This window comes from Artibeus jamaicensis, unplaced genomic scaffold (genome assembly GCF_021234435.1).
Source record: "Artibeus jamaicensis isolate MK-2021 breed Jamaican fruit bat unplaced genomic scaffold, CSHL_Jam_final contig_467, whole genome shotgun sequence".
Classification (NCBI taxonomy): domain Eukaryota; kingdom Metazoa; phylum Chordata; class Mammalia; order Chiroptera; family Phyllostomidae; genus Artibeus; species Artibeus jamaicensis.
The window spans coordinates 3,264,074-3,292,009 of NW_026521845.1; the positions used below are offsets into that span (position 1 = coordinate 3,264,074).

General features: G+C 40.7%; 1 protein-coding gene and 1 pseudogene across 1 annotated transcript in view; both read left to right on the forward strand.

Annotated features, from left to right (window-relative positions):
• FMN2 (formin 2) overlaps positions 1-27,936 on the forward strand; it is a 262,700-nt gene that overhangs the window by 219,279 nt on the left and 15,485 nt on the right. The window contains 1 exon segment of the mRNA XM_053667283.1: positions 10,597-10,746. Coding sequence (XP_053523258.1) covers positions 10,597-10,746 — 150 coding nt within the window.
• On the forward strand, positions 19,747-19,810 carry LOC119048525 (uncharacterized; annotated as a pseudogene).

Sequence of the window (27,936 nt, forward strand, 5' to 3'; positions counted from 1 at the left end):
CCTTCTTTCCTTCTTCCCACCCTCCTTCCCTCCCTTTTGTGTGAGCATGTTATTTTTTCATTTTTTTCCTATAGTTACCTTGGCTAGAAATTAATCAAAACTTTCTTGATCTCTAAAATAAAAAACACTTTTTGGTTTTGCTAATTTTCTCTATTTTTTTCTGTCTTCCATGGCATTTATTTCTGCTCTAATTTGTACTAGTTATTTTCTTTTGCTTGCTTTAGACTTTCATTGAACTTTTTACATTAGTTCTCTAAGATGGAACCTTGTTATTGATCTTAAAGAACTTTTTTTTCTAATATGAACACTTTAAGCTATATGTTTTCATCTAATTTGTGCTTTATCTGTATCCTTCAGTGTTGCTATATCATATTTGCAGCTCAAAAATTTTCTCATTTCCCTTGAGAGGTTCTCTTTAATCTATGAATTCTTTGAAAATGATTTGGAAATTTCCCTGTTAATCTTTCTGTTATTGATTTCTAATTTAATTCCATTGTGGTCAGAGAGCATACTTTGTCTGATTTCATTTCCGTTCTCTTTCCCTTACCCCCACGTAATCGTGACATAGCACAGGACTTTCCTATAACTTAAAACCGATGTCAGTGTGTCAGTCTCGGAGGGGACAGCAGGCGGGCCCCCGCACAGACTACCCACCCTTACTGCTTCCTCCTCCTCAACTGCGCAGTTCATCTCATGTCACTGAAGAACGTTGGGAGGAGCTCCTGCCAAAAGAATTCCCTCACTGCCGTGGTATCAATGTTAAGTTCTTAGCCTCGACAATGTGCTGTGGTTGTGCAAGATGCTGATATTCCGACGAAAGGCTGAGTGAAAGCTATACGGGAATTCTATGTCTTATCTCTTCAACATTTCAATAAATCTAAAATGAATAGAAAGTGAAGCTCTTCAGTAAATAAACATCAGAAGATTCCATAACTGAAGCTTTTGTGAAGGGTAAATCAAAATAATGTATTTAATTCCACTTATATCGGTTTGACCTAAAGGAATTAAAAAATATATATCCCTGTTAATGATTTCTTATTGTCAGGTTCAGATAAGCAGCACAATAATGGTTCCATTCTTTAAGGGCATAGGATGAAAATTGCTATGCGTTATAGATTTAGGTCAGGGACCCCCTAAAAATAGTGGGAAAATAGTGGGAGGGTGGTCTGTGAAGCCAGTTTTCAAAATGAGTTAGGGCACAGAAGCACTGAATCATAAACCAGCTCTCCATAGATAACGGCATCTTTCAATGAGTCTGAATAGCTGAGAGGAATATTTTGAATGAGAGAATCTGTATATGCTTTTGCATCAGGAGAAGTGGCCAGCAATAAGAGGTTTTTGATGCTGGAAGTAAGAAAGAATGGATTCGATACTTTCCTACAGAAAGTAGTTGTGGCTAGGATAATCCCGTTTAGGTGAATAGCTTAGTATTGATTTACAGGTGATGAACGGTTTTCCCCCCTCGGAGATGCAGGTGCTGTGACGAGGTTATATAGAGAGAATAAGTTTTAGAGTGATGAAAAATTAAGGAAGTTAGAAAAGTGAGATTTTTGTCACCTGGTTCCTGATTTTAGGGATCAGCACAAGTCTCAATTTGATCGTTTCTTCAGGGCCACATTGTGCCTGAAGATGTGTCACTTGGATTTTTAAGCTTCTCCTTTATGTTTTATATGAGCTGATGTTTGTTCTTATGCTGAATTACCGTTTCCTGCCCCTAAGAAAAGTTGGCTGTTTTGAGATCACAAGTACCCTGGAAGGGGAGACACCACAGTTCTTCATTTTAAGAGAAAAGAAATCCCAGTCTGTGCTCTTCCCAATCTGAATTCCTCTGACTCTCTGTTGTTTGGAGCAGAATGATTGGCCTAAGAGTTAATCTTTGTGCTTTTTAGAAGGTGCGGAAGACCCCTCAAAGGCCTTTTAGTAACGAGTGAAAGGATTTATTCTTTCTTACTAGACTAATAAAATGTGTTATACTTCATATAAGTTTCTCTGGGGGTGTAGGAAAAAAGTGGAGATGAAGGGGATGATTTAAGAGACCAAAAACTTCAGTTATTTGTAGAAGGCTTGCACTGAAAATAGATCTTTCTCTTGAGACTTGAGTTCGTTCTGAAGAATAATATTACAAAACCCAACATTGCACAATAAAGATGGCAAACACAAGGGAAGATTTATGAAGATGACCCTTGGCAGTTCATCGAAACCGCTCTGCTCTCTTGGCCTCCTGTTCAATACTGAGATGCTGTACGTTCTCAGCTCTGACTGTATGAGCTAAATTAACTCACACGTATGTAATTCTCAGTGTGTCTAAACTCTCATTTAGTACCTGCTTTTTTTTTTTTCTTAAACTCCAATAGAATGATGATATTGAGAGAAGGAAGGAGGGACAGTCATAGAGGAAACTGGGCAGAAGTCACCCCAGGCCTGCTTAGAACGACTGGTCCAGGACTGAACTGCTGAAAGGCCCCTTGGATTGTTGAGCATGTCTAAGAAACTTCTTCCTCAGACCCCTCACTTCCTTCCACCCATCAAATACAGCAATACCTCAGAATAGCCTGAAAGGTCCTTGGCAGTTGAACCAGGGAGGGAGGGCTTCGATCCCAAGCCTCGTTGGTATTAGTATTAGAGAGAAATTAATGATTGGCCTGAGTCTGTCTGCACAGAGCTGGGAGATGCAACAGAACATCAGAACAACTCAGATCTGAATTGTGGTATTAGCTGTACTGATAACTACAGCTATATCTGTGGTGGGAGGAAGGGGAAGTGGAATTAAATGGATTTCCTTCTTTCAACAGACCTCTTGGCTTAGCCATTGACAGTGATCTGTGTGTTACATAGGTTCCAGAACGCTCTGTGTGTGTGTGTGTCTGTTCACGTGTATGAAGCACAGGTGATGGGACATGAAACAGTCATGAGAAGTCGAGTCGAGAATAAAGGATGTATCCTGTTGTTACTGTTCACCTCTTATATGATACCAGGGAAAAAAGATATGTTTTTTTTCTTTCTACGTAAATGAAGTGAGAGGAATTCTCTTGGCTGGAGTTACTGTAAACTTTCTTCTGAGCCAAGGGAGATAAGTAAGGAGGAGAGGGTGAGGGTGGTTAACGCACTGTGGGGCTGGCCTGCTGTCCCCGAGGAGACTGACACGCTGACATCAGTTGTGTTGTCTCATAATATGTGGGGGTATGGGAAAAAGAGAAAGGTGTTGCTTTCCTTAATTGTTCACTACGGAGAGTGAGTGCCAGGTCTTTTTACTCTCCATGAACACACATGGAAGACTCAGGAAGAATCTTTCACGCCGCCATCACCAGTGATAGGTGCCAAGAACCATTACTTAGCGGTCTTATTATGTGCCTGGCAACTCCATAAACCACGTTACATACCTGGTCTCATTTAAGCCCCACGATAATCTGATTAGGTAGGAAGCATTGTCATTCTCCTTTTAGAAATTTGGTAATGAGCCCTGGCTGGTGTGGCTCCGTGGATTGAGTGCCGGACAGTGAACTCAAAGGTCACTGTTTGAGTCTCAGTCAGGGCACATGCCTGGGTTGCGGGCCAGGTCCCCAACTGGGGGCGTGTGAGAGGCAACTGGTGGATGTATGTCTCACACATCAATGTTTCTCTTCCTCTCTTCTTCCCTTTCCATCTCTCTAAAAATGAATTAACAAAATCTTTTTTTAAAATTAAAAAAAAAGAAATGAGGCAAGGAAACTTAACCAAAGTTAATTAGGCTGCCATAGGTCCAGTATGGGTGGAGCTAGAATGAAATCTTGGTCTTTCAGGTTTAAATTCTTTGACCTTAAGACCTTAAACCTCAGGCTACAGATTTCTTCTATGACAATGTTCTTAGAAACTGAAATTTTTGTCCCCAGAAATGTGTAGTGTAGTTATTCAGCAGAAATCATTCTTTAGGCAAATATTTATCCCATAATTTCTGTATGCCAGATACAGTTTGGGTACTGGGAATAAAGCAGTGAACATAAAAGATAAAAATACCTTCTAAAGGATAAATTATAGCAGAGGAAGACAAACAGTAAGCAGGTAGAAAAAATCTCTAGTATTTCTGATGGCAGGGGGTGCTGTGGAGAAAAACCAAGCAGGAATATGAGGGGACTCTAGTGTTGCGATTTTACTCTGGCTTTTCATGGAAAAACTTGCCAAGAAAATATCTGAGCAGAGATCAGAAGAGGTGAAGGCACCCACATGATTCCTGGGTGAAGAATATTCCAGGTAGATGAAGAACAAGGTACAGAATCAGAATGTCACGCCCTATAAGGCCGGAACAATCAGAGCAAGAAGCTGGTGGGTAATGATAGGGGGTGATTACTGTAATTGATGTCAAAAGTCTCTTTGACATCAGTCAATAAAAAGGAAAGTGGTAATACCGATGAAGATGAACCCGTGTTTATATTACTCACCCCAGGTTGCTTTTGTGGGTACATCCTTTTTTCTATAACCAGGATCATTTTTGGAGTGACCTGCCACACATCAAAAAGTCCTGTCTTCTTTTGTTTCAGATATACTTTCAGGTGGTTGAAGAGCACCAACCTGAACCTTGTCATGGAGAGTTTGCCATTCTCGAAACATATACTTGAGAGCAGGGAAGTTACGTTTTATGGGGATGTAGTTCCAAGCACAGTGGTCAGTGTCTGGCAGCCTTCAAACTGAGACATAGCACAGTGAATTGCTTTGAATAGCAATTGCATTTTTTAATTATAGCTATTGGGATGACACTGGTGAATAAGATTATACAGGTTTCAATTCTGTAGTACATCACCTGTATATTGCATTGTGTGCCCGCCACCCAAAGTCATATCTTCTTCCATCACCGTATGTTTGAGCCCCTTCACCCTCCCCTCTGGTGACCGCCATACTGTTGTCTGTGTCTGTGAGTCTTTGTTTGTTTTTCTTGTTTGTTCACTCGTTGCTTTCCATTTTATATCCCACACATGAGTAACATTGTGTGGTCCTTAGCTTTTTCTGTCTATTTCGCTTAAGTGTGATAGTCTCAAGATTGCATTTTTCTTTATCCGTGCCTTGCCATTTGTGATGCCCGGTATACCCGCTCACTGATGAAGTAAATGACAGTGGCAGCGTCCTCATCTGCAACTTCGACAGAGTAGATGCCAACAGAAGGGCTAGGCTTAAATTCATGGTTTTCTGTGGTGCTCGACCAAGGCTAAATCCTGTGCATAGACGGGAAATAACAAATAGTATTAACAGGCAATACAATATTTGTAAAATACTTCGTTTGCAGAGAACATGCTTCTCCCTACAGATCATAACTTGTGGCAAGAAAAATGCTATTTTAGGATGATTACTAGGACCTTTTTGGATGTAATAAAAACCAAGTTCTGAGTCATTCTTTATGTGTACCGTTTCCAAAGACTGCCTTGACAACAGATGAGAAGTTAAAAAAAATGTAATTCTCATTGTGTGATGTGTCTACTTTTCAAGTAAGGAGATCAAAGCTGTTTTAATTATCTGTGTAACATAATTTGTAGTCAAAAACAGCCTCGATAGAGGTCTTTCAAGCAATGTGTTAGCCTTTAGAAAATATTTCTAGAATGCCATTTTAAAAGATCCTCATAGCCATTACTGTTTTGTACTAACCTTGTACATGTGTACATTTGTAATTTAACACATTCTTTATTATGAAAACATCAAACATGTGCAAAGGTAAAAAGAATGTGCAATTGACCTTTGCAGATCGCAACCTGGGTTATAGTGTTGTTCATTTTTATTGAATTAGTATTGAAACTAGGCTTTTCAGTGGACAGAACTAGAAGAAAAGAATATATTGTTCTTTATAGTAACACTTCCAATTCAAATTTAGGACAGTTAACTATAGGATTTGACCTTCTATGGTTTTTTTTTCCATGTCGAGAAACCTCATTTGCTAACCCATGCTTTGGTGTCTCTGCTGCTATGTCTATTTTCTGAATCTCATTCTGTAGTGGGCCCTTAATAATCGACCATTTGAACAATATTCCTTGAATTATTTCATACTGAAAACAGTTTTCCGTGTCCTTCATACTTGAAACTCAGTTTGCTTGGCTATAACTATTTAGCTCACACTTTGTATGTTCAGTATATTAAATATGTTATTATATTGTCTTCCAACATAGGGTATTATCTAAATGTTTCATAGTAAGATTTGTTTCCTTTATAAGAACCTCGGTTTGTTAGTTTATTTTTTTGTATACTGACCAAATTTTTTCTTTATTATTTTTAAATACAGTAGTTTTACTAGACTGTGTTTCAGGTTTGATTATTGGAATGCACCTAGAACATGTACTTTCAAATATTTTTTTTCAGAAAAATGTTCTTCAACTATATTATTAAATGTATTCTATTTCATTGCTTTGGTTGTTTTTTGTAGGGATTTGTGTGAGACACATGGAATTTCTTCTGCCCTATATTTGGAACTTTCTCTCAGATGTTTTAAAAAATTTCCCTTTGATTTTTAGGGCTTCTTTCATTTGTCTTCTATTTCTGTTAAGAAATCGTGTTGGTCTTATTAGCTCTTCTGTTACTCAGTTGGGTTTTTATATGTGAAGTATTTTAAATTTTATGTTCTTTAAATTCTGTCACTTCACTTCTGAGTTTTTTTCTGATTGCGAATTGCATTTCATTGCAGCCTCTTTCATTTTGGTCATTTCTTTTAGTGTATTTTAAATATTAGCCAACAGTTTCCATCCATTGGATAGACAGCTCTTTGGCACGTCCTCCTTGGTCTGTAGAACCATTATGTTATTCCTGTTTGTTGGTTTGTTTTTTGTAATAATTTTATTTAGGACTTTATCTTTCTTCCTTCTCATGTCTTTTTTGTTCCATCTTTCTAGTTCTCTACTTTTTCTCTCTGTGTTTCCCTTCTTTATTTGTTACTTTATTGGGGTGACACTGGCTGATAAAATCATGCAGGTGTCAAGTGCACAACTGTGTAGACATCACCTGCCCACTGCACGGTGTCCTCATCACCCAACTGAAGCATAACTCGTGCAATAAAATGGACAGCTAAGGTCTCTGAGCCCCCGTTGCCTCCTCCTGCACCGATGATGCTGCCCATGGGTTTTTGTGCTGCCTGGAGTTTGTGCCACCTGCTTACATTTTGAGGTTTGTGGGGATATTGGACACAGTGTTCTTGTGGCTATTTTTCTATGGGCTTTGAATTTAGTATGTTAGTTGCTCTCTCTTTGGGTGGGGTTTCGGGGAAATCCCACACAGTCCTGTGCTGAAGCCATGTTTTCAGAACTCTGTGGCTTATCTTGCTGGTATTGTGAGCAGCATGTCTGGACTGTTTAATGTTTGTAGTGGAAAAGTGTGATGCTGATCTTTTACTCAAACGAGCTTTGGAGCATCTAGATTAGTGGGTTCTCTGGAGTTGTCTCTTATTGTGACGTTTGCATTTTCTTAATGTTATAACTGCAGTTCTTTTCACCACTGGCTCTTAGTGTCCCAGGGGTATTTCAAGAGAGCCTTACAGAAGAGACTGTGTAATGTAGTAAGGAAAGTGTCCGATAGGACATCTGTCCTTTTTAGTGATCCTGTTTTGCCATATGGTGGATGGTACCCACCTGGCTTCAGATTTATCTGAAGGGAATAATTCAGAAAGAATGGAACCTCTTCCTACCCTCTGTCACCTAAGTGGGTACCTTTCATGTCACATAAATGAATCAGCAGAATGCTGATTAATGTAGAACTGAAAATGCCTCTGAAATTCAAAGTAGCTTGATAATTTGTAGAAATTGCTGCCCTCTTGTTTGCTTGGTTGTTTCTGAAAAGTGCTTATACTTTATTCTGGGCACGAGGGGGCCGAAGGCAGCTGGGACAGAGCTTTACTCTCCTCTTACCCCGCTGGGTGACACTTGGTCTTTCCCCACGGACACTTCCAAAGAGATAGCTGTGGACTTAATCACAGTCTTAGCCAGTTTCACACATTGACCCATTTGTCTTACAAATTCATCAAGTTTTTCACAAAGAGCCCTTTTAGGGAAAACATGCTTGCATCTTAGGAAGTTAATACATGCATTGCCATTCCAGTTTATAACTGGCAAGGTCCTTCTCATCCAGTCTTCACGACACCCTTCCAAGAGCAGGCGCATTTTCTACTTTGCAGATGAGGATACTGAGACTCGAAAGTTGTTACCTACTTAAAACGATGTGGACAGTTTATGACAAGAGCCAAGAGGAAATTACTGATTAATCAGAATAATTATTACTACCTTAGGAAGCCTCTCTGCATGCCAATAACTCAAAAATATCTATAGGAAACATGATCACCTGTGTATCTATTAATAAATCAGCCCCATTTTAATTAGTTACAACTTAGAGAAAAATGTTAGGAAATAAATATTTATATTTTTAAATGTGTAATATATAATATATGTAGTATAAAGTAATACGCAATATTAAATAAATTTACCTTATGTTAAAATAGTCAACACACACTGTGGAAATGTATTGATTTGTCCATTGAACTTCAGAACAATTGTTTATGATACTCTGGTGTATGCGTGAAAAAGCTGAGTCACGGTGCTGTTAAATGGTTTGCTTACACAGCTGGTCCAAGAGTCAGGATTCACTATCCTATGTCTTCTTATTCCAAGTCCTATATTCTTTCCTTTCCACCTGCTACCTTGTGATGAAGCCCTCAAACTGTTTTAAGGCAGCTGAATGAACCAGCTATTACAATGTCGAGAATTGCTCACGTGGCCGGGCCTGCTTGGTAATAACCAATTTTATAAAGCATAATTACTAGAGAAATGATGAAAAAGACTGAGAGTCAAAAGATCTCAGACCTAACTTCAGCCATACGGATCATAAATACTCTTTGGGCATATAAGGGAAAAGACGGGGTTTCCCAGGAGCGAAGTGTGTGTATACTTTATCAGTTTTTGTAAAGTACGACCCAGATATGTGTTGGACTGTGTATGCTCTCTGCCATTCACTCTCCTGGCAGTCTTCACCTCATCAACACATTCTGCGCACACATTCTAATGTCATTGCCACGGCTCGTGCCAGCCAAATGCTCACATACCACATCCACTTCACGGCCGGACTCTTTCTCAGGATTAAAGGACTCTGCTGTGTCATTCTTGCACTAGGCAAACTAAAAGGAAATATATAATTTCTGCAAGCCACATGTTTGATCGAATCGGCCCGGTCATCTGTCCCCAGAATCCAAAGGCTGGTTTCCCTGGTCGCCTTGCTGCTCAGAGACAGCCACAAGGCAAAAGCAAAAATATACGGAGCAAACCAGCCACCCGTGGTAACCCACAGTCAGGGTGGCTGGGGAGTTTTGATTTCGTCTGTGATGCTCAGCATCCTTACCTTCTGAGCGAATCACCTTACACAACTCATTTTTTTTAATTAGTTATTTTTATCTCACTTGATTTTTTTTTCATTGCCTTTTGAGAGAGGGGTTGGGGAGTGAGAGAAAGAGAGAGAGAGAAAAAACATCGATTGGCTGCCTTCTCGTACATGCCCCAAGATCAAACCTACAACCTGGGTGCGTACCCTGACTGGGCATCAAAACTGTGACCCTTCCAACTGTGGGATGACGCTCCAACCAACTGAGCTGCATGACTCGGGCTACACATCCCATTTTTCAGGCCCATGTCAGCAGGGATTGGAAGTCGGCTACCTGGCAAGCTGAATACATGCCCGGGTAGTGTCCCTGTGTGTAAGTGTGTCCACACTTTAAACAAACAGCATCATATGGCAAAGTGAAATTGCCTTAGACATTTTTACTTAAGATTAAATCATACCTGAGTTTTCCATGGCAGAAATAGTGCTGGCCTTAGGGCAAAGGCGGGGGGGAGGAGAAAGGGACCAGGGGTATTGGAGTGCCACTTCTGTTTGCAGTGAGTCTGGTCACATGCGGCATAGCTGCCATAACATTGTCACCTTTATCAGCCTAGGCCCTTTCCAAGGCATTGTGCATGGGGGTGGAAGACTTTTGCTAAGTCGTAAACCTGTCACTTACCCCTGGTATGTTCTTTGTCAAATACCCCTTCGAAGCTCTTCTGAGCTTAATGCAGCTGTAACACGAAGTAGCCTGTGAGTGGCATCTTCTGGAAGCCATCAGTCTATTGTCACAGGCTGCTGCCACATGGTAGCCACTCCCTGTTGGGAGACTTTGTCGGCATCTCCTAGGACTTTTGCTTCTTCCTCTAGCAACATAGGAAGCCAAATGGCATATAAGTAACAAAATATAGGATATATATATTACCTTGGGGGAAATGGCTGATATTTTATTGGTTTAGAGTGTAGAGAGGAAGTATAAACCTTCCACTTCCGGTATATCTCAGCTTGACTCCGGTTCATTTCTGAACTATGTTGGACACACAGTGATTGACCATAGAATTGGACCGGGGAGACTTCTCAGTATGTGGAGGGTTTTGTCAGTTGCCACGACCCATATCCAAACCCCTACATGAAACCATCAGACAACTAGTGTTGGTGCCTGAACAGTCTGTGTCCTCTTGGTAATAATAACGGTGCATGAATGAAATCAGCTTTTGGATGGAGAAGGAATGTCCCGTATTGGAAAGTAATCATCGTTTTTATACTCTGTGTGTGTGTGTGCTTTGACAGCTTTCTGGAGACCACAGCCTATTTCTTCATGAAGCCAAAAATTGGAGAGAAGGAGGTGTCCCCAAATGTTTTTTTCAGTATCTGGCATGAATTCAGCTCTGACTTTAAAGACTTTTGGAAGAAAGAGAACAAACTCATTCTACAAGAGAGGTAGGGTTTTTTCATTTGCATGATGGCATTTTGAAACTGGTATTTTATTAGGTGTGATACCATGAGGGTTGCCAACTTTTATAGCCTGAATGAACAATTAGATGGGCCTCAACCTGGGGTATCAGGTCTAAGAGGGTGCTGAGATTTGGCAAAACTCGGAGTTTGGGTAAAAGAATCGGCATAGAGGCTGTGATACTACCAAGAACGGCTGGGTGATGCTTTGCCAGGACAGCCGTCTGGTAAAACAACTTTTCTGATGAGGAAACAAGACAAAGAGCAGACCATGTAACAGGAGTGGAGCAACCCTGTGGAGGTGACAAACCCACTCGCCTCCAGAGACCAACAGCAAAGAATACAAAGGTAAGAAGAATCAGTTTTGTTTTGGTTTTGCTCAATTCATGGGATATTGTCAAAATTTCACTGTTTGTATAAAAGTCTCTCCCAGGTGTTACCAAGAAACAGATGATCAATGTATCTTTTGAAAGGGCATTCAGGATTCTTGTAGAATTATATCACATTTCCTGAAGCAGAATCTTTTCAGGAATGAAGGGAAATGTCTCCTCTGAAGTATTGAACTAGAGGCAATGCTAGTCATAGCGAGTTCTATGGCATAATCTGGCATTATCTGGCATAATCATGCTAGTATCTGGCTATGATTATGCAGTTCCATAGAGGCATATTAAATGTTAATTCCGGAAGAAAGCTCATGCTCCCAGAACAGCATCCCCCAAGAGCTGGTTCTAGTAGGAGAATGAAAAGAAATTGTAATCAACACTGTAAACCAAACACTAATATTGAAACCACTCAGTCTACTCTCCAACATCCTCTCGCTGACAATGATTTTGCTTTAGATCTTTAGAAAACTTACATCCTAAGGGACTTTGCTCACCACACGCTACTGCATTCCACAGTTCTCTGCTTATTCTCTTCATTTCGGTCTTGCTTGCATGCAAAGCCAGGATCATCCACTCCGTTTGCATTTGCCAGTAGATTCTGGTACATCCTTAAATCAGGTGAAATTAACTGCTAAGATCTGTGGACCATGTACACGCTGCCTGACTTGCGCTAACTGATGTAATTACTCAGATACCACAACTTCATCATAGAAGCAACTCTGCCTCAGTGAATGTAGATGGAAAAACAGAGCAGTTTGAAACGGAGGAAAACATTTGAAACATCCTCCCTAGAGGTTATGAGTTTCTTCTGCTTGAAAATGCATCACAGAGGTTAACGGGAAAGATGATTTCAGTTAAAAGTCAGTCAAGGCAGGTAAGATAGAACAGAGAATTGCTTAAAGATAAGCATACTTGAATTATTCATCTCCTTCAGACTTAGTTGTATGTTATGAATTTTTTTACCAAGCAAGGCTGGCTCAGTTTGGAAAATTATAAGAAGGAAACTTTTTTCCCTCGGCCCATCCCATACAACTTCCGTTCATGAACCTCACTGGATTCCCACAAACCTCTTTTCCTCTCTAGTCTAAACTTGTCCTCCCGAAAAGGGGCCTGAAAAGCAGTCACACTAAGGTACAAAACCGAAAGATTAGTATTTTCACCTTACACAGACACAATATTTGGGATCAGAGTCTAAGGGAGGGTGGAAGCGGTGAGAAGTGGTGAGAAATTAGGCATCGAGGGGAAACTGATGAGCTGTCACTTGGGAGTAGCTGTTCTGATCAGGTAAGTGAATTGTGCAGAAGGCTGGCATCTTGTGGTGGACACCCCAGGACGAGAACATAGGTAGACACTCTAATCTCTTTTATTGCATACGCCAGCACAGAGCAGCTGAGATGCCATCTTGGAGGAAATGTTGAAATTGACTAGAGGCACAGTCCCCGTGAGACAGAGTTAAGCTTCTCTGTAACACTGGCGATAACAGTCTCATGTTGCTATTTTATGCATTTGACATGACCAGAACTTGCTTTTCTTCACTCTCTAAGTATCTCATAAAATCAAACACACACCTCCCCCTTCTTTTGTACTTTACCCTGTGCCGTCATGTCCTACAAATAAAATATACTACGGGCCGTTTGAGTCACACTTGGTGGCTTGCCTTCCATTTTGGCAGAGTTGTGCGCTGGCAGATTCCAAGTGCTCTCCACTGCAGATTGCTCATTCTTCTAAATCATTTCATTTCAATAAAGGGCTAAGGAGGAGCACACAGAAGGTGACAGTGTGCTCCTTGGCCCTTTGACATCCGAAATATATCATGTCTCTTGGCAAACAGGCTGCTTGGAAGAGCATGCCCGCTGGTCTGAATCGTTTGGAGAAAAACATTGTCCCTTCCCCTCGTGCAGGGCCAGCGGTAGTTTCCAGGGAACCACGCAAAGTGGAAATGCTGGGCCCCTTGTTCAAAAATTGTTAACAATTTCAAGATGGCAAATCATTAAGCCACATGTACAGCCCTGTGAGAGTGCGGCCCTGTGCAGTTGCAGAGGTACACACCCATGGAGCCCGCCTTGCCTTAGTGCAAGCTTTACATGGGGCAGGGATGCTCTGAGTGGCGTGGGACATGGGTAGGAAGCACGGGTGTGGTCCGTTACGGGTGTGGTCGGTGAGGAGGATTAAACCTCTGGGGTAGTCACTGTTTGTGTGAGTGGGACCAGAAAGTAGAAGTGTAAGGATCCAACACAAATGTCACTGCTTTTTTATTACAGAATCATAAGCATGTAATTCTGTAATAAAACATCACACTCCAGCACACCATATGACATTTCAGGTGAAATGTTCGAACTAAAACTGTAAATCATTACATCTGTATCATTACCCTATCAGCCACACTCAGGCAGGCCTTACTTCTGCCGGACCCTGTAGATGCTTAAAATGGGACGCTGTTTCCCAGGGTGCTTGTCCCCTCCTCTGTCACTGCAATATGTACTCTCCACATACTTTGTTTGTTAGTTAATCCTGTATTGTCCAATGACATGTCTGTTCTTATTGGATACCGTGACTTAGTTTTTGACATTTGCATTGATCTTTATTTCCCAGCGTCTTCACGTCTGGTATAGTCCTTACAGTGCTAAGCCATATTCCCTCCTTAGCGTCTCATAAACATTTGCTGATTTGACCTGTTGTATCATTGTATTTAACAGACGTGGAAATTTGGACTTAGATTAGTGAAGTAGTGAAGGTGGATTTTTTTTGTATGTGTGTAACAAGTTTATTATTGAATTACCATTGTACTAAATTACAATGTAATTTGTAATTTACAATTGTAAATGGAAATTACAATGGAAATTTACATTGAAATTACAATTACAATGTAATTTCAGTTATTCAATTACTTAATTGAATAATTATTCAAATTATTATTAAATGATCATTACATATGATGGTAATAAAAACCCTACTCCAAACCCTGGGAGCAGAAAGACCCCCTTTGTTTAGACAGGCAGACCCCACACGGGCAAGATGGAACTTGCCAGAGCAGGGGCTCTGACTGCAGTCTGTAAGGTTAGCCAGCCGTGTTTCTCCCTCACTGTCTATCTTTTTGCATGTCCTCCTCCTCCTCCTTTCTCTTGTCTGCTCTTTCTCCCTCTCTTCCTCTCTGTCCCCTCCCTACTGTCCCCCGTAGTTTAGCTTAATTTCCAAGCCAGGCTGTTCCTTTTAAGGAACATCAGTCACAGCCCTCGGCCGTCAGTCACAGCTCTGGCTTCCATTCTCACCACCCACAAGGAAAGGACACAGTTTACCATCTAGAAAATGCCAAGAAGTGACTTCAGATGAGTTGTGCTCATCTGTGAATCCACAGTAGCTCAGGGCACAGCACCGTGATTAGCTGAGCGGTTGATAGGCCCAGTTCCGCAGCCAGAGGGGACAGTCATTCTGATGGATAGCTAGCTCCCTTCCTGGCAATATCTTCGGAGTTGGGGAAAAGCACGTCTCTATAAAAAGTAAACAATAATCTACTACCCGTAACTTATTAAGCCTTTAAAAGTAACCCCATGGTTTAATGGTGTGGTTGAAATTTCCCTTTCTAATTAAGTTTTCCATGCTCTTATTTGGAATTTTTCATTGAACAAGATATTTAAAGTTTTAAATATTGCATACATTTTTCTTACCCCATTATTTCTAACTGGTGTCTGGTTATAAAGTAGTAGTAATGTATTTTCTGGCTCTGTCCTAGTGAGTCATATGGTTTGATAGATATATTTCTTGAAATGGTGAATTTGTATACATCCATGTTGAAAAGGCATGCTGTCTTTCTAATTGATGTGATTTGAAAAACATGAGGATTGTTGAATTAGGTCTTCTTCTGCTTACTAACTATAGTCACGAAAAGCCCTACTTCCTAACCTGCAAAATGGAGCTAAAATGACCTGTCTTGCAGTTTTATTGCTAAAGTAAAAGCTCTGTCTACATGCTGATGCTCATTGGCTGTTCCGCCATCATTTGACATAAATGATAACCTGCCCATGACTACCTACCTCCAAAATGACCTAACATAGTGTGATAAGGCATGTTAAGTATCTTAGGAACATATTGTGGAAATACAAGGGATTGTTGTGAATGAGCTACTTTCTTGGTTAGGTGAAATGCCTTGATTCTCATTCTGAGGGTTAAGTTTTGTTGGAAAATGTTAAGGCAGGCTATCTCCCCCTTTTAAATTTTTTTATTATGCTCTATGAAGGAACTCTTGTTTTGGTGCTTTACACAACTGACCCTTTGGTTTTCACATGAATCAGAAAAAAATGTTTTTTTCCCATATACTTGGAACTAGGCATTTTCAATTGTTAATAAGAAATCATCCAAAAAGAAATGTAGGCTTGTTACCCCTGAGCAGCCCAAGACATAGGAAAAATAATTTTCTAAACGAATTTCAGCTTGACTACATCCAGAAGGCAGTGGGATAAACTAACATTTACTCTGCCAGCGTGGAAGGAAATAGACAGGCCTCATCTCTTCCTTTCAGGAAGACATTGGCTACTAATGAGGCCCCCTGGAGCGAGGACAGCAAGAGCTATAATGTCACTTGGAGGAAAAGAGCACAACTGATTGAGAATACACGTGTTTTTTGTGATCCCGTTGAAAGGATTATGGCCCCAGGAGAGGACAATGAGAGCCCAAAGCGCTTCTCACTTCTGAACTCGGTATTCAGGCAGAGCCTTTAGCTATATAACTGCATAAAGCTATTTGTGATTATATTCTCATTCCATATGGGGTGTTTACTAGGCACAGGGGACACTCGAGGTTATTGGATGAATGTTGTGTCTCCTTAAACTAAGGTTCTAGCACTAATATGGCATAATGTACAGTGGGGGAACTGGGGCTGGGGGATGATGAATCCTGCCCAGAGAAACTCTGACAAGGAGCTTGGAGTTAGAAGAGGATTTTCACAAGCAGTCCTGAGAGATAAGGGCGTTCTAGACCAGAAAATCTGGCTCTGGCAACAGAGACTCAAGCCCCATAGTGTGTAGTGAGGTCTACCATGATTTCATTTTTTTGTTGGCTCAAGACATTTGAATTTAATAAATCAATTGTGACATCTGTAAGAGTTATGTTTAAAGTGATGTCTAACTTAATTTACTGGTTTATTTTACTTTGAGACAGGTAGTCTTTGATGAACCAGGAGAAAGGATAGCTGCTCTTCTATTTAATTGCACAAACATGTGGCAATCAAGTCTGGTTTCAGCCCAACTGAAATCTGTAATTACAGGAAAAGAATTTGAATGCTTGGTGTCGGGAGGTTATGCATTAATTTGGAGATCACCACTTGTCATGGTAACATTTCTAGTTCCAAAATTTGTATTCAACTGAGTTAGAAATTCAGATTTAAGTATGGTGTTATCAGAGTAGAAAGAAGTAGAAGTGGTTACTTTCAAAGCAACTGAAAATAAATCTAAAGAATAGAAATAAGGGAAGAAGCTTTATTATGTGATAATGTGTTTGTTGCGTACCTTATGTGAGGGATTACCTTGTGCCCTGTGACTTAGCTTTGTTGCATTGCATTAGTAAATTAATTTGGCCATCCATTTATATCTGTAATTCAGACATCAATTTCTAGAGAAGTAACCCTGAAAAAAAATCCTTTTTGTAGTTCCAACTTCCGGTAGGTAAACCTTCGCAAGACAGTTGACAAACAAGGCAGAATAGTGGCTACTGGAGTCTGAGAATGTGTAGGGAAAGTGTTCTACATTTATTAAAGGCATAATTAATATGCATTAAGGCATAACAGGTAATTATTTATTAGCTCATTCAACAGTTAATGTGCTACCATGTGACAGGCAAATTTCCTGGCCATGGGGGTCTTAGTCTCTAGTGAGAGAAGCAGACAATAAAAAAAGCAAACACATTTTTAAATTATGACTTGGAATGAGTACTGTGACAAAAATAAACAGTGAGCCATGTTTGCAGGGGAAAAGGCAGAAGAGGTTAATTTGCAGTGTGTGGTCAGAGGGTGGCTTTCTGAAGAGGTAACAACATTTATGTTGACACATAAAGAATTCAAAGGAATAGGGTGGCGAGGGACCAAAGTGGTACCATGAGCCTGACAGGCAGAGATGTAGGAAGTTCGAGACATCGTGGCAGAAAAGACTGAGTGCACGCAAGGAAGATGATGGTCATGAGACTACTTTGATGAAATAAGCAGCCCCCTGATCAGTCAGGCCCTTGCAGGTCATGGTGAGAAATTGACTTTCATTGTGCCTGCAGTGGGAAGTCATCAAAGGTTGTTTGTTTTGTTTTAAGGGAATAACCTAATGTGATTCATGTAATGAAAAGATGGTTGGTCCAAGGGAGAAGTACATTGGACAGTGGTGTTGAGGCACAAGTTAGGAACTTCCTGTGGTAGCCCAAGTGAAAGACAAGAGGCTTTGGACTGCGGCAGGGGCAGCAGAGAGGACCGGAAGTGGGTGTGTTAGATGTATACCTTGGAGGCAGACCGAGAAAAACGTGCTGTTCACTGCTTCCGGCTGGGCCAGTTTTGGAGGTCAGAAAATCCTGTCTCAGCTCAGATGCCAAGAGCTCAGGTTAACCAGCAAGTTAGATCAAGAAAACAAGCCTCCCCTTTCTTCTCCTAAAAGATTTACAAAAAGCCAAGGTTAGGGAAAGATCAGAAACTCTGGGTATCAGGAAATTCACTTGTCTAAAACTTAAGTTCTCCAAGAATTATAAACTATTCTACAGTTTAAATTAGGTGGAAAAGATGTTTGCATTTATATCTCTATGTTGCTATGTTCTAAGAGACATTCTTTAAACTCTGGAAAATCCTTTCTCAAAAGCCTCATGTTTAAAATGGAAGAAACTCACCTTTAGAGGTTGTAGTTCAAGCTCCCCAAGAGAGAATCTGGACCAAGAGCCAAGAAAATAGCCAGCCCAAAGGGACTTTGACTTTGGAAATGATTTAACCATTGTTGCACTTTCTAGTGAGTTTGCAGAGGTTGTAGCGGTATCTGAGCAGCTATTAATTTCCCTTGAGCATTTGCTGAAAATGTCTCTTGGTATCTTAGCAAAGTTTGTAGTAAAACCATCTTGCATCAAAATAAATCTCACAGAGTAAAGATACTTAAAATTACCTCTTGAAAAATAACGGTAGGTAGCTTATATTGGCTGGAGACGAGCTCCTGCACAAGCTGTCCCCTTGTAAGCAAAATGTTATTTTTAGGTTTCTTTAGGATAAGATAAATGATGGAATGGCTATACTCAGCCAGGGGAGCAGGACCAGGTCTGTCTAATTTGTGTAATATCAAATGAACAAATTCTTAGGTGTGTGTGGCCTTCTGCTGCAGTTTTTGAGAGAGCAAAAAATGTACCAAGGCAGAGGCACCCCACAGTTCATTTCCATCTCAGATTCTGCAGGCCAACTTGCAGCCCTTGGGCAGAGGAATCCCACCAGCAGAGAATTCTTCCTCCCGCCCTGTTCAGGATCCCATTCTCAGACAGCATCCCTGCTCCCTTCAGTGGGAGAGAAGCTTTACAGAAGTGAACAATGTTTTTTCTGCACTTAAAAAACTTGGGATCCCAGGTGATGGCAAATATTAGACGAAGACATGTCGGTGCTTATTGTATTTGACAAAGAACAATTAGCTCACTTGGTTTTGCCTGCTCAAGTCTGGTTACCATTTAGAAGCCACTGTGATAAGGCATCAAATTCAATTTCAGAAGGAATCGTTTGTGAAAGCGCGTGCTGAGTGTGTATGTGCTGTGGCAGCTGGGGGTATGTGGAGGGAACCAGGAAAGGAGAACGGTCCTGAGGCAGGTTAAGAATGTGTATTTCAATGGAAGGTACAAAAAGTGAATGAAGTGGTGTTGGTGTGTCTAGGGGTAGGGGCGTTCCGAGTATGGTCCTAAGAAAGTAAGTAGAATGGCCAATAAGCACCCAGACTGATGCTCCACATCACTAGCCACCAGGTAAGTGCAAATCTAACCACAGTGAGATACACTACACACCCACCAGGAGGCCTGTACATCATGCACCGTGTAATGGTGGGTATGTGTTCTGAGAAATGCACTGTAAGGTGATTTCGTCATTATGCCAACATCACAGAGAACACCACCACTTATACTTATAGATGGTGTAGCCTACAACAGATCTACGGTATACACGGTATAGCCCATTGCTCCTAGGTTACAATCCTACACAGCATGTTACTGTACAAAACAACACGAGATTAAATCAAGCAAGGAGAAAAACATACCATCCAGAGATGCCGTAAACAGGAAAGCATGCAGCTGTTGTCCACGTACCACACACAGCATGATGTTTACAGCGAACTGCTTTTCTGTAGGTAGACAGAGTACACTGTGAAATAACAGTAAAAAGTACGGTACGGTAAATGCATGAACCAGTAATGTAATTGTTTATTATCATTATTAAGTACTTGGGACTGTACACATTGTACTCTTCCCTCCTAGATACACACCAAAGAATTGTGAAAACACACATCCACACAAACACTTGTGTGCATGCGTTCACAGCAGCATTATTCACAGTACCTAAAACATTGGAAACGACTCAAGTGTCCATCAAATGATGGCAGATAAATAAAATAAGTCATATCCGAGCTTTGCGCAGTGGCAGTATCGTAGCCAATGAGGTTTATCCGAGGCGCGATTATTGCTAATAAGTCATATCCGTACAATGGAAGAGTATTTGGTAATAAAAAGGAAAATAGCTGTATTATATACTGTAACATGGATGAACCTTGAAAATATTAGGCTAAGTGAAAGAAGACAGTCCCAAAAGACTATATGCTGAATGATTTGCTTTATATGAATGTCCAGAATTGGCAGATGCAAGGTGGGCAAAAGTAGGTTTACAGTTGTTTGTATGGAAAGACACATAATTCAAGAATAAACTCCGTGCTTCATGTATTCACCGCTGTAAACCTACTTTTGCCCACCCCTACATCTAGGATCCAAAAGTAGATCCTTAGCCACCATGTCAATGCACATCTAACCCTTGATAGGAGGTAGGGGGAGAGGAGTGACTACTAATGAAGCTTCTTTTGGGGAGAATGGCATGTTCTAAAATTAGGTGGTTGCACAACCCTGTGACAATATTTTTTTTTAAATTGAATCATCCACTTTAAATGACTACTAAGCCAGTCTAGGGGCAACTAACCCCCCTTCTCCCTCCCTTTCTCTCTCCAAAAAAAAAAAAAAATCTAAAAAATAAATAAATGGATGTATTTTATAGTATGTGAACAACATTTCAATAGAGCTATTTTTTTAAAAGTAGAGTTCTCACATTAGGGTTCCGAGACTACAGAGGACCACACCTGGATGTACTGACCCCATTTAGTGACCTGGTTAGACTGTCCATGGTTTTGAAATCCTGCCGGTTCCTTGTGCTCTTGCCTGGCACACTTTCAGCTTGTCCCCTGTGCTCCGATAGTTCTTTACTCAAGCATAGTGAACCTCTTACCCACTAGCACAAATATTCACTAAATCAAAATCTGAGACAGAACTCTGCTGGCAAAAACTGTAAAAAAAAAAAAAAAAGAAAGAAAGGAAAAGAAGAAGAAGAAATTGCACTTCATCCAAAGTCAGAAAGACCTCTGTTGGTTTAGAGAACGGGTCATTTTGAGTAGCCGGCTCTGTAGCAATGAAATGAATCTGCCTTCCCTGTGTAAACCCATTTCAGGAGAGCGCAAGTCATGCTACAAATGCTATGAAACTATTCATCTGTTGCGAAATAAACATTTTTCAAACCTAATCAGATTGTCCAAGTTTTCTCAAGTTGTATTTCTAATGGAGAAGAGATAAATGCTTAGAAGAGTGAATATAATAATGGTCAAAATAAATAAAATGAAAGGGAAAGAAATTCAACTGCATTCGCTGTGGGGTAAAGCCTCACATTTTTCATCTGTTGAATTAGCACCTCCATCCTCTCCCCAGAATGTCCCTGCCGGGCGTTGTGGTCCCCAGCCCTTCCTTGCTTTTCTGCGTACTCACTCAGGACTTGACTCTACAGGCTTCTGTGTTGCTGTTTGGGATTTTTCTTCTTGGTCATAAACAGTCAGAAACTTGAAATACGGTCATAATAGGGATTTTGAACCTATGGAAGGGAGACTTTTTTTTTTGAGGAGGAGAGTAATAGGGATAAACTTTTTATGTGGTGCTTCCTAGTGTATAATAAGATGAATTCAATGAAGATTAACCATGTTGACGAATTACAGTGTGGTCTTTGATATTGGATTCCAGTAAATGCATGTCTACCAGTTGAATAACTATCATGGCAACTTAGTTTCCTGGGGCTTAGGTTTTTTCACGTATGGGAAAAACTACTGTTTACAGTTTGTTTCTCCTTGAAATGACCTTTAAATTACTGTCATCGCCATCATCATCATCATTTAAATTATGTATGCATAATATTTCTCATATGCATATTATAAAAATCATTTCAAGTTTTAATACTCTTAGAGTGTTAGGAGCTATGATTTTGCAAGTTTTAATAGCAAAGGCATTGCGGAGCCAAAAAAAGAAAATCACATTATACCTAATATAATTCCTAAAATGATGTAAGACTCTTTTTGCAATGCAGGCTTTCTAATTATAGCTATAACATTATTAACATGTAAATACACCAGAGGTTTGTCTGCTCTCTCTTTTTGCATATTATCTTATGTGAATCCTCTAAGCATTTTAATTTAATTGCATTTTGATTTATCATGCATTTGATTTCTGAGTAAGAGGACGTAACAAAATACTTAGGATCCCTGATACCCTGAATATTTTTCTAAGTTTGAGAACTTTATTTGATCAACTTCATCTGTCACTTTATCTTGTTGAGTAATGCTGAACATTCTCTAAATAATCCATCAGCTTTGTCTCTATTTTGTCCCATATGGCCCTGGCCATGCTCCACCTCCAATTGATTACAAAGTGTGCCCCTTAGACTGGCACCAAGTGTCACACTCCGTATCTAGATCAAAGGCAGTGTTCCTGGCCAACTTGTCTCCACAGCTCATTGATCTCTCTCTGGAGAAAGGCTGGTATGTCTCCTTGCGGATTCCTCCTTTGAATGATTTAAAACTTGATGCTGAGCTATATAAAGTCCTGTCTGTATAGCTGTGTCTCGCAGAGTGAGGGTCACGCTGAAAGGCACCACTCCCGTGTTTGCAAAAAGGGCAGGCTGTCCTCCTCTTCCTGCCGGAGCCACGCCCACCATGGCCTCCTGCATCGCACAGGATTAGCCACCCCTGGCCATGTGCAAACCAGGGCTCAGAGGAGAAGGAAGGTGTCCTGTGCTAGTTCACCCTCAGGCAGTAGGCTTGCCCTATCCATGCTTTAGAGAATTAGGCAGATGCAAGCTTTCTGGCTTTTTAAAAGGAAGTCCCTAGTCATTTTCAGAAAGTACTAGTGTTGATAAGGACAGAAGTTTGGCGGCATCAGTGGGGACTGTGATTGTTTGACTTGGAGCAGAAGGAACCAAGGTCATGAAGTCTCCACCATCACTTCATGGGCTTCATCAGGTTCTTCTGGCCCTGGAGTGGTTCTGGACACCATCTGGGGGATGAGATGATTGCAGACTTGGAGAGGAAGGCAGCGTTCAGCATTAGAGAGGTCTGCCAGCTTGCTCCCGGAGAGGGCCCTGACCCCCTGGTTCCACCAACCCAAAGACCACCCTTGTCTCCACCACACAGGGGAACTGGGGCAGTAGACGAAGAAAGGATGTGTGGTTGCCTATCTCATCCCAAGCTTGTGTAGGACCCAGTAAGGAGGCATGATACAAGGGCCATGTTGTTGTTGTTGTTGTTTAATAAAGAAAATAATCTATAGTCATATGAATGAATTAGCCCTTTATATTTAAGCCCTGTTAAAATCTCTCTGTTGTTTTGTGATATGAGCATCTAAGGTGGTCTGCACTTATCATCACTTTGAAAAAGGAGAAAACTTAGAGTTAGGTTAAATTATATAGACATTTGCTGTTTCTCAAAAGAGTATATTGCTGCATATGCCGTATAGACAGTGTGATATTGTGGTTAAAATGAGAAAATAGACGTTTGGTCTTCGATCTCATTCCTAGCAGAGCTCCTAAAACCCTTCCCAAGTGAAAGAGCAACGAAGGTGTCTTTGCTTATCTTAATGAGGTGACTTCAGAAAGCCTCTAGGTTGCCTTGTGTGGGCCAGTGGGACCAACCCTGTGATTAGAAGATGGGAACTTTCAGTCAGTCCCACTGTCCTGACCCCTGAGGAGGAGAGACGTTCTGGACCAATCCCCAGTGACCAAAGATTTAATCAGTCTTGGCCATGTAGAGAAGCCTCCATAAAAAATAAAAATAAAACCCCAAAGAATGGGGTTCAAGGAACTTCCAGATTGTGGACACATGGAGATTCGGAGAGAGGGGTGCACTCAGAGGGCATGGGAGCTCCGCACGGTAAACTGCTAGAGTCCTGTGAGCCATTCTACCAAAGGAATCAAACTTGAGGAGGGCGTCATTGGAACTCCTATCTCCAGCCAGCTGATCAGAAGCACAGGTGACAACCTGGGCTTTCGAGTGGAGTCTTAAGTGAGCTGCGGCGTCTTATGGGACCGAGCCCAGAACCTGAGGGCTCTGACGCCGTCTCCCAGTAGATGATGCCAGAATCAGGTTAATTGGTGGTGTGGGAAAAACACACGTGGGAATTGGTGTCAGAATCAGAGACATTCATTTAGAATTTAAAGTCACCAGAATCAGAAGTTTGCATGTAAGAACCCCCAGTCCTCTAAGCTTTAATTTGTCACAAAAGTATATGGAGAGCAGTGTCTAAGATTTGTTGGGTGAGGAAAAGGGAAGAAGGTAGAAGCACTAACTCTCATCTTTAAAACATTCTAATTATGGTTATAAATTTGTATAATCTATAGTTGACACAAAATACAGCACATCAGAAATAAAAGCATATTTACAGTAGTTCTGAATGTTATGAGATGGAATTATTTTTAAGAACTAACCTCTTTGGCTCAAATTCCTATGGCCTGGGGGTGAAGATTTTTGGAAAGTTTGATAAAATTCCATTTGGCCACTTTAAAGTGTTCCAAGTTTGTGGGGGAGGTAAGTAGGATGAGCAATGGTTGGAAAAAAGTGTGTTTCATCAGTTAAGAGAATGTAAGATGCTTGCAGATAACTCAGAAACTTAAAAGTCAGTCTAGACGTGAGTATTCATGTATTTTTAAGTTCATGTTTTGTTTTTTAGAACAGAAGCACTCTTAATGCTGCACTGGGCTTGTACATGGGTTTATTTCCTACAGCTTCTGACTTTTCTAAGTTTTCATTTTACGAAGGCAAGATGAAAGAACTAGGAAATAATCGAGTATAACAGCAAGAACTTGAGGGTAGATAGTGTTGATGGCAAATTAGAGAAAAAGGTGCAATTACTTTTTTTTAATATTACAGATGGATGGGTAGATGGATGTATGGATGGATGGATGGATGGATGGATGGATGGATGGATGGATGGAGAGTTATTCCCAATCACACATAACCATTCAGAAAAAAATGCAAATACAAGTATAAGTGAAAGTGACATTATTCTAAGGAAAGCTTGTTGTTAATAAAGAAAGAGAGAAGGATCCATGGCCATTTTCCCACTGATGACCTACTTCCACGTCCCAAACATTCAGATAAGAATCAAGGACCATGAATGACTGCTCACCTTTACGGAGGTCAGAACATGATCATCAGAAAGCTGGTGGATCCCAGTGAAAAGGAACAAAAATGTCCTGACTTTCATAAAGTATAAATTTTACTATTCATGAGCAGTTATTCAAAACCAGTTTTCTAATCACACTGATCAAAGAACATCTAACAGTTAAGAGCTCACTTCCAAATTCCCAATTGTTAGTGGCCATTTTCTATTTCCTACCTAAGGATTTAAATGACTTCTCTACTTTGAGAGTTTAATGGACTTCACAAACTTGGGGGAAATGATTGCAATAGATACAGTTTTATTTATATTTTTGCAGTCCAGAGCCATAACCCTGTGTCTACAGTTTGGTGATCCAGAAACCTCTGAAGCCAAAAGTTTTTTCCTAAGTGTGTAACAACTGAACCCATATGAGGCTGTCTATGGTCTCTACCCTTCCGCTCAGTGTGAACGTCTGTACGTTTACAACAGAAGTCGTAATGTGTTTGATTACTGCATGCTGGGTCCGACCCTACTACAGTGTTAGATACCGTTTTTCTGTGTGAAATGAGAACAGTTCTGATTTCTGTAATCCATCGGGCCCCCGGGGTAAAGGATCAAAGAATGAATGGATAGCTGCCTGAGCTTACCCTATACTCACTGGCCCGAATTCTACTCTCTAGATCCACAAAAATAAATCCAGTCTTTATCTGTGTAATGGATGTTCAGGTGTGTAAGGTTATGTGTGAAAATGCTATCAGGTTTTCCGTGGCTGGGTATTTTATTGTTCTAGAATCTCTTTGGACTTCCTTGATCCCTTTAGCTTCCCACTCAGCCTGGACGGCACCCTTCGGAATTTCAGCCCCACCTTCCTTGGAACCATGTCAACTATGACAATAGATCACACTTTTCACCCCTCCCAGTGTCTGCAAGGCCATACCCTTCACCTGTGTGGTTCTGGGAGAAACTTTCCAGGCTGGACTATTTAAAAATCAGTTTTCTTCCACCTAAGGTAGATTCTCTAAGAAACAGCTGTTCTGAGAAAAATCCTGGGACACGTGAGAGGAATGGAAAATCAAGAATGCTTACATTCAGCTTTTCCTTTTTATTTATAATCATTCCTCAGACTGCCTGCTTCCACCCTCTTTTAACCCAGAATACCACATCTGCATTCTGGGATGCGAATTTATGAAATTATACACATGCTTTCCTGGGGCCATTCAACAAGTATTAAGTACCTATTATATAGCAAGGATCTGGTGAACGAACCCCAATCCTTGCCCTCTGTGGCTTACATTATAGCAAGGAGAAACTGTTTAGCAATAAATATCCACTGGATGCTGGTGTGGGGCCAGACCAAAAAAATAAAGTGGGACAAAGGGAAGATGATTTTAGGAGGTGATGGTGTTGTATATAAGCCAACCAGGGAGCGTCTCTCTGAGAAGTGAGCTATAGCAGGGAGTTAAAGAAGTGGGAGAATAAATCAATGGATATATAAAGGTGGAATATTCCAGACAGGGGGCAGTAAGTGCACTCCTGAGGAAGGAGTGTTTAGAGGGGAGGTCGGAGCGGTTGGAACAGAGTGAGCAAGAAGAGAGAGCAAGAGGATGAGCGTAGAGGGAGGGAATACTGGGGCCAGACGGGGTAGCCTGGCAGACCGGGTCGGGAAAGGGCTTCAGGAAGCAGGGCTTAGAGGAAGACCCATGGGCAATGCTGCCCCTGCCTGTGTGAAGGAGACGAGGGCTGAGAGCTGACCTTGGGATCTGGGAACCTGGAGGACGCGGTGACATCCACGAGAGAAGCCTCTATCCAGTGCTTAGGGACAAAGGCCGGATCGGAGAAGAGCAGAGAAAGTGGGCACGGTGCCTGTAGACAACTCTTTTCAGGAGTTGGCACTTCTCAAGGGTCACAGAGAAAAGGTCTAGCTGGAGGGGAAAGTGGGCTAAGGAATTTTTTTTGTTGTTTCAGTGCTGGGATAAACAACATGTTTTTATGCAATTAGGAATAACCCAGCAGAGGAAAAATGGTGACCCTTGCTCTCCCTTAATATGTGTGTTTTTCCTTGATCCCCTTTCTGCCTTGTATCTCCCATATCTTTCTCCTTAATTAAGCCATTCTTCCTCTTACATAATTCTAAGCTGTTATGATCTAAGTAGCTTTGTTTTACTCTTTTATGAGTTTTACAGGGAGGAAATATGATCAACTCTGTATGAACTGATTCTTATGTCTACAAGCCCTTGAACTCCCCACCAAAAACATCTTTCTAAAAACATAAGATCTCAGCTACTCATCCTTATTGTCTTGGCCAGAGAGGTGTCAAAATATAAACCATAGTGTAAGTAACCAACAATGCTTAAGTTGATATCTCGCTAGCTGTAATCAGAAATTTTTCTGACCCATATATAAAATAAAAATTGCCGAGATTAAGAAAATATCATAACACAGGTGGAAATATGTACCAGGTAAAGGTAAAACGCAGTAAAGGTAAATAAAAAAGGATGTTGGCATGAAAAACGTCAGTTGTAGTAACCATCACTATTGTCCTGTAATAAAATATGAGCCTTGCCGTCAAATGTGATTTTATAACAGTTTCGTCCATCATGTATGACAAAATCACTTTCACTGTCATAAGTCTGTGGGACCAGGGAGTATCATTTCACCATTTAATTGAGAATATCTAAAAATCTCCAATGTACACAGGAAGAATTTAGCCATTCTTACAGGGCTTTTTAAAAAAGGCAATTCTGTGGAGTTACTTTTGTAAATTCCACCTAAATCCACATCTAATATTGAATAAAAATTGTCAGTAGTACATGATCTAGGAGAAAAACAAACCTTTCCCCCCCTAAATCAGAGATTTAAATTAGCGGTGAAAAACATGCCTGATGAGAAGCTTGAAATTTCTAACGTGTATGTGAGCATAAATATTCCTATTAAAGTGACTATTAAAGGCCTATCAACTAAGCAATGTTAAAAGTTCTAACCAGCACATTCTAGATTTTTTCATCATTTTTCTGATACCATGTGAAATTCCTGTGGGAGATTATGAAAGAAGATTACTCTTGGTTTGACAGAATATAATTCAGGCTCTTTATTTACACAACGGAATGTGAACTGGGCTGTTTACTCATCCGGTTCCTGGAGC